We start from the raw sequence: 8,096 nt of genomic DNA on the forward strand, positions 1-8,096 counted from the left end.
GTAAGTACATTTTTGTGGTCTTTGGTTTTTTGGTAACTGGTTGTCTTTACCTCCAACAAACAAAAATCCAGGAGTCTGTGGCCTGAAGGTCTCTGATATTAAAGAATTATAAGAGTTTATTTCTTTTTCTGGTTTCCCTCTTAGAAATGCCAGTGTATCCATGTTCAAAACTATTAATAAAAGCTAACATTTATGGAGTGGTTACTATGTCCTGAACACCTTTACAGATGGGAAAACCGAGGCAAGAGAGCTTATGCAACTTGCCCAAGCTCCCATAACAGTAGGTGATAGAACCAGGATTTGAACCCAAGGAGTCTGTCTCCAGAGCCTATAGTATAATCACCAAATTTGTTACTTCCTTCAAGAGAAAAAGTCTTACTAGTAGTCCCTGCCTAAAGTTTTTGTTTGTTTGTTTTAATTTATTTCAGAGAGGAAGGGAGAGGGAGACAGAAACATCAATAATGAGAGAGAATCATTGATTGGCTGCCTCCTGCATGATCCCTATTGGGGGCCCAGGCATGTGTTCTGACCAGAAAGCAAACCATGACCTCCTGGTTCACAGGTAGATGTTCAACCTCTGAGCCACACTGGCAAGGCCCCTGCCTGAGTTTTAAAAGAACACAGTGTCATCCTGGCCGGTTTGGCTCAGTGGATAGAACGTCAGTCTGCGGACTAAAGGGTCCTGGGTTTGATTCCGGTCAAGGGCACATGCCCAGATTGCAGGCTTGATCCCCAGTAGGGGGCGTGCAGGAGGCAGCCGATCAATGATTCTCACTCATCATTGATGTTTCTATCTCTCTCTCCCTCTCCCTTCCTCTCTGAAATCAATAAAAATATATTTAAAAAATAAAAAAGAACACAGTGTCCCCTGGGAATCAGATGGGTCTCTACCATGTTAATGAGAATAGAGAAAAGGTGTATTATTTTTACCATTAGCTTAAGAAGTTATAATCATAGCAGATTTAAGAGTAAGATACCCTATGAGGATGGTAAAACTCGGAAGAATTGTGGGTTTTCTCCTTTGTTTTATTAAGGAAAGTGGTTTCCTTTTAAGCATGTACTATCATCTTTCCATTCCTGATGAGGGAACTGAAGCCCAGAGAGCAGAGGCAACTTACTCAAGGTCATACAGCTAAAAATTGGTCTCTGGACTCCAAACCCACTCTCTCCTCTATACTAATCTGCTTTGACTCCCCACTTAGGAATTTCCCTTCCTAGAACTACCTACAATGTAACTTTTGTTCAATTAAGTACTTAATTACAACAGAGTATATGTGCAATTTGTAAATCCCAAAGTAGTATATAAACATATTTAGGAATCTTCTCTGCTGTCCTATAAAAAACTTAGGCTTTCATTTGTAATACATATCAAACTCCCCAGCTTGATGGTGAATTCCCAAGGTTAAGATCTATACCTCCTTTACCTGCTCCTCCTCCTGTCTCTTTCTGGCTCTGCCCCAACTAAATGCACAGTATAAACTTTCTGACAGGTTACTTGGTCCTCTCTCCCACAAAAGTCCTGAGCTGCAGGAGAAAAATGAGTTGTCTGTTGCTACTTTCCTGAGACCCATGCTCTATGTCAGTTCAGAGAGATAGCAACAGGCACTTGATTTTACAACACTTCCAAGCGACTTAAATGTCAAAGGACCCAGGGATAGGGAGAAAAGGGTTAGATCTGGCAGACATCTCAATGGGGCAAACAGGCAAAAAGCAATGGACACACAGACAAGCACGCAGGAAAGCAGTGCCCAAGGCAGTGCAGAGGTGGATACCTGGGGCAGGATGCACTTGGGTTTTTCTTTCAGCTTACCCTGTTAAGAGCCCACGGAAAGCATAGTGAGCAAGGTCCAAGTATAGTGAAGTGAGAGGGAAGGGTAAGAGGGAAGGGCGCCCAAAACCTCTGACTGCCTTCTTTTCTCATAAGAGCCATATCTTGAGAGCCAGATCTTGAGCCTTCCATAGTGGGACCCCACAGGAACCCAACCCAAGCCACAGACCAGTAATCAAGATGATGATATTTAGTCACCCAAGTCAGCCCATTTCTAACCCAAGTCCAAGCCCTGAGTGTCCCTCATGCCAACCTGCATGGAACTCTCCCTCACAATATCTCATGCTAAGGTCCCAAGTTGCAAAGGGCTCCCTAACTATTTTCAAGTTCAAAGTCCTCAGCTCCCAGCTAGTCCTGCCAAGGATGCATTTCTAGGATGGCTCTCAGATGCAAGCATTATAATGAGGAAGTAAAGAAGAACATCAAGAACTTCATGGGCAGGAAAAGGGAGCCAATTGGAGCCCATGAGAGGGCATAGCAGTGCCAGACTCACCTGTACATCCGGACATGGCCTCTTAATTGGGGGGGACTGACTGAGAGAGTCACCTGTTCCCAGCTCTGACCTCCTCAGGTGCTTGACTACAATGCAGCATCTCACGGGGAAACCCCTGGAGAAAAGAAAAGCCTGAGTGGTAGGATGGTAGGCTCAAAAGAGAATTTGGTAGGGCCCACCCAGGTCCATCAGGGTAGGAGAGACAAAGGAAACATGGCACTGGGGAAAATCCAAATTGACCAAAGTAATAGCCAACTGGCCAAACACACTTACTTCTCCCGACACTTCTCCAGGGCCTCATCAGCCAGTTCCTTCAGTTTCACAAGTTTTTCCCCCCTGTAGAAGGCATCTTTGGGGAGCAACAGACATTCCAGGCCTTAGGAAGGCACCATACTCCTCACCCCTTATCCATAGTGAGCACAATGTTCACAGAGTCCTTCCTGAGTTGCCTCTTAACTCTGGTTCTTCCAGCTGATTTGAGCTGATAGAGGGTTGGCTGAGGTAGAACCAGGAGCTAAAGAGTAGGCAGTCCCTACCCTCTACATCAAGCATGTCAAACTTGCTGCCTGTGGGCCGCATGTGGCCCACAACGAATATTTTTGTGGCCCAGCCAATATAATGGTATGTAAGAAACATTTTAATAAAAATTTCATAACAATTTTTACAATATCCTGTTATACATAATTATTAATAATGAACTACAATGTTCACTAATGACTGATTACTATAATCATATTGTATTCATTTCCCTTACGTGCCTTACACGCAGGCGCACCATTTCTCTCTACTAATACTAGTAGCGAATATTTTAGCAACCAATTGAACGATTACTCATTTATTTCAGCCCTTTGAATTCAGCATGTCTCTATCGAAATAAACCTGAGTTTCTATGAAAATTGAAGCTTTTATTTTTTTTGTGGCCCACATAAACTTAAACCTTGTTTATCTGGCCCGTGTTAGCCTTTGAGTTTGACAAGCTTGCTCTACATTGAGCAGTCCAAAGCTCAACTAGCTGATTGGAACAAAGACTTGGGGTACAGGGCTTTTGGAGAAGGGGTGAAAATTAGTCACCTGCAGTGATGAGAAGGCTGCAACTGGCATCCAGGATCCGCTCACATAGAGACTCTGCAGAAAAGCCTGCAAACTAGGGAAGGGAAGAAAGACTGAGGGAAAGGAGGGCCCAAGGATAAGTGAACAAGGAAAGGAGTCATGCATAAAACCTTTAGAGCAGTGGTTCCCAAACTTATTTGGCCTACCGCCCCCTTTCCAGAAAAAATATTACTCAGCACCCCCTGGAAATTAATTTTTTAAAAAATTTTAATAGCAATCAAACAGAAAGATATATGTATTAATGTTTCTACCTTTTTCGTAAAATATAGTAAAGAAAGGTGTAAATTAGAAATATTGAAGTTTGAAATTATGAAACTATTTATTGAACTCAGAATAGAAAGGTAATACAAAAAAAGTTAAAACAAATGCACCTGTGGCCATCACCGCCCCCCTGGATCGCTGCAGCGCCCACCAGGGGGCGGTAGCACCCACTTTCGGAATCACTACTTTAGAGTCTCTAAGTCAGGATCCTAGAAGAAACTGGATAACTGATATGGAAACTATAACAAAAACATTTTAAACTCCTTAGTCTGGTTCTTAAGATCCTCCATCATCCAGGCCCACCCTAATCTCCAGAGCCCCATCCCCAACCAGCCCCCCTTTTCAGCACAAATTCCTACCACAATGGAGTGGAGAGCCCCAAGGCGAGCACATGCCAGCATTGCTACCACAAGCTTTGGTATCATGGGCATGTAGATGGCCACTCGGTCACCCTTCTGGATGCCTGCAGGAAAAGGACACAGACCATGGACCATGGATCTTTCTTGCTGCTACTCGCTCCCTCTCACCCAGCTACCACTACCACCACCACCCCAGATCACCTCTTCTATTCCCATTGTCTGATTCCTCCCATCCTTATCTACTTCCCCCAAGTCCCCAGATACCCCAAGGCCAGACCCTCCAGTCCCTTCCCCCCACCTTCCTACTCACCCTGTTTTCGGAGAACATTGCTGAACTGGCACACTTGGACCAGAAGTTCATGATATGTGATTTGGGTAGTCTCCTCTGGCTCATTGCCCTCCCTGAGATAAATCAGAAATAACCAGTCATTAGGGAGTATAATCTCTTTTGCAAACAAAATATAGGAACATAAAATCCATTCAGTGACACCAAGGCCTGTGAATGTCCTGTGAGGGTGAGCCATCTACAATTTTACCTTAAACTGACTGGTCAGATACTTTGCCCTTTCAAAGTATACTTTATACACAAGCTGTGTATTTGGAAAAATGTATTGTTAATCTCTCAGCCTCATTTAGGTTGATAAAATGAGATGATGGTCCTTTATCTTCTATCCTAGGGATGTATTAAGGAGAAATTATATCACAGATGTAAAGTGGGGTCTCCAGATCACTTGCACCCAAGTCACCTAGGGAAACGTGTTAAAATGTAGATTCCTGAGCCCCTACTAAAACCTAATGAATCAGAATCACAGGATTCAAAAATCTACTTCTTTATTACAAGCTGTTATAAAGAATCACTAGGTGATTGTGATATAAATTTACAGTTTGAGACTCACCAGTCTCCATCAGCTGATTTCTGCCCTCCTCAGCCTCGCCTCCCAGTCCTCCCCAGGCTTCACCTGGTTTTCTTTGATAGTCCTTCATTTGTTCATTTGCTTATTCAATAACTACTATGTACTATATACATGTATAGAAATAAGGCACTGATGAACAAGAGAAGCAGGATCCCTGACAACATGGAGCTTATATTCCAACGATAGTGGAAGAAATACACAAGTAACAAATACAACCAAGATAATTTCAGATTATGATAACCATTACTTGAGGAGAAATAATTTTTTAAAAGACATTTTAAGGAACTTTCATGATTATATGTGAATATTTAGCTATAAGAATTCCCCCTCAGTGGTTTTTCTTTTTCAATTTTATTTTTCGGGTAAGTAATAAATACAAATGTTACTGCATAAAAATGAGAAATTCCCTCCCCGCCACCCCCAATCACCCTGCCTACTAGCAACAACTGTTACCCTATGTTGTATAAGTTTCCAGAAATAGTCAACATGCAGACAAGGCCACTACTTGTAGGATGGAAGGTATAGATAGGGAAACTGAATTAATGTGGAGTGATCAAGATAATCACTTTGGAAGAGGTCTACACTTTTAGATCTTTCATAAAGTCTTTGGGATATCACTGAAGATGGAAATCTTAAAAGTTTAAAAAACTGAATTTTAATGCTGTTCAAAAGAAAAGTAAGCATCCTATAGATCCCAACTAAGCACAGTGTGGGCAGACATGGGAAAGAGCTGCTATAACCACAGGACAGGCCTATCAGACAAACATAAATACATGTATTTATGTTTATATATAGTCACTGTTTTCTATACAATGATAGCATACAGTACACATTATTCTGTGTCTTATTTTTATGAGTATACTATAAATCCAATAAATCTTAAGTATAGAGCTCAATAATCTTACTTTTTAAAAAACTTAATATACATTGATATCATTCTCCATCAAGACTTATTGTGCTGTTTAATTTTCTTTGTCATCTGCATAATATTCTACTGTTTGTATGTACCATAATTTATTTAACAAATAAATGCTTCAATTAATATCTTTATTCATGTGTTATTTTATTTACTTGCAAATATATCTGTAGGGTGAATTACTAGAAGTAAAAATTGTTGGGTCAAAGGATATGTGCATTTTAAATATTAATAAACATTAGAGGATGATACTCTAAATTTAGATGGTCAAGGAAGGCCTCTCCCTGGGGAGGTGATATTTGAGCTAAGACCTAAGTAATGAGAATTAAGCAACTATGTGAATTCTTGGGAAGAGTACCCCAGGCAGAGAGAACATTGAAATTTGGAAAGGCACTGAGGTGGTAAAGAGCTTAGCCATTTCAAAGAACAGAAAGGAAGCCAGTTTAGCTTAAGTATAGGGAACAAGGAGGGTAAAAATGAGAAGTAGACAGCACCAGATCATGTAGGGCCTTGTAGGCAATGGTAAGAAGTTTGAATTTTATTCTAAGTGGATTTCTCTTGGCTTCCCTTAAACACACACAAAGGCCCACCTCCATACTTTTGATCATACCATTGTCCCTGCTCAGAATACCTTCCCTCCTCCTTCAGGCACCAGCACCGCATAGCTCTCCCTAAATACTACACTACCCAGAGTACTTATGAAGATGGCAACTGAAATCCAGAGAGAGGTAATAGCTTGGCCAAGGTCACACAATCATAAACGGCAGAGCCAAGAATAGATCCTCAGGTCTTCTGATTTCAAGTCCAGACTCTTTCAAAGAAGCCAGGCCTTTGGAGGTTACACAGAAGATTATCAGCCTCTTTCCACTTCCTGGCTTACTGAGTAAGTTACTATCCTTTCCTTGGCTTAGCCTCCCTAGGGCTGAGAGGAGCCAGGCAGAGAGAGCTTTCTAATGTGGGAAGAAACAAGGAGAGAAGAAGCTCGCAAATGGCCCTGAATGTCAAAGGCAAAAAAGCCATTTCCTTAACTGGCCCACTGACGTGCCAAAGGAACTTCAGAACATCTCCAGGTAAGGCTAAATGAAGAACATACCACATACCCATGCACATATGTTTCCACATGCATACCAATATACCAGCTCACCTGTGTACACTGAAATGCATATTACATATAACATACAAAATAGTATAGGCATAAAATCTGCCTATTTACATACATAGACACAAATAAGCATAAATATATGGATCCAGGATCAAACATGGGTCCTTCTGCAAGTACACGTACCACATTTATACACCCACCTATGTGCACAGCTTGCCCCTCCAGAAACTCTCTATCAAATCATTGTTTTATTTTTTTCATGAAACTTCCCATTATTTGAAATTATCTCATGTATTTTATTTACTTGAATATTATCTGTGTCTTTCACTAGAATATAAACTCCATTACAACAGAGACCTTGTCTGTCTTGTTCTTTGCTAACCCCTAGCACCTAAAATAGAGTCTGGTACATAGAAAGTACACAGGAATAGATAAGCACAAACCTATACAAGAATAGCTTATTTGAGCCCATTTCTAATTACACACACACACACACACACACACACACACCCCACAGTGTACATTCGTCTCCCTGGCTCTGGGCTCAAGTTATACATTATTAATATAGGCACCTTACTCCTTCCAGTGTCTTCTTTCTCTGACATACATACCGGGCTGGGCCCCCTGGCTGTTTGAGAGGGGGAGGGTACAAAGTACTGGCATACTGCAATACCTCAAGCCCTCTAGGATGTTAGAATTTTTCAAAGAATATCCAATTTAGTCTCCTAGCTCGAAAGAGATCCAAGAGGCCACTTTTTGTGCTTAAGGTCACATGGTAGACTGAGGCATAATAGGTACCAGGACTCAGGGTCCAGTCCTCTTTCCTCTACATTGGGAGTTGCAAACTCAAAAATTAACAGGATCCAGGCAGGTAACATAAATGAGTGAAGTGGACCATATAAAAGAAAATTTTTTATTGCAACAAGAAATAGTTGACTTTCCTTTTCATTCTTTCTTTCATTCATTTTTAAAAAAAGAATAATTTATTGATTTTTAGAGAGGAAGGGAGAAGAGAGAAGCATTAGCTGCCTCCTGCACTCCCCCTACTGGGGAGATATCCTGCACCCGGGGCATATGCCCTGACAGTGGATGGGCTGATGCTCAATGAACTGA

General features: G+C 41.4%; 1 protein-coding gene across 1 annotated transcript in view; it reads right to left on the reverse strand.

Moving 5' to 3' along the window:
- The window catches only part of ACSS2 (acyl-CoA synthetase short-chain family member 2), a 61,884-nt gene that overhangs the window by 10,641 nt on the left and 43,147 nt on the right, over window positions 1-8,096 (reverse strand). The window contains 5 exon segments of the mRNA XM_006764574.2: window positions 2,322-2,436; window positions 2,595-2,670; window positions 3,393-3,465; window positions 4,052-4,155; window positions 4,362-4,453. Of these exon segments, the coding sequence (XP_006764637.1) occupies window positions 2,322-2,436; window positions 2,595-2,670; window positions 3,393-3,465; window positions 4,052-4,155; window positions 4,362-4,453 (460 nt within the window).

This window comes from Myotis davidii, unplaced genomic scaffold, assembly GCF_000327345.1.
Source record: "Myotis davidii unplaced genomic scaffold, ASM32734v1 scaffold38, whole genome shotgun sequence".
NCBI classification, from domain to species: Eukaryota; Metazoa; Chordata; class Mammalia; order Chiroptera; family Vespertilionidae; genus Myotis; species Myotis davidii.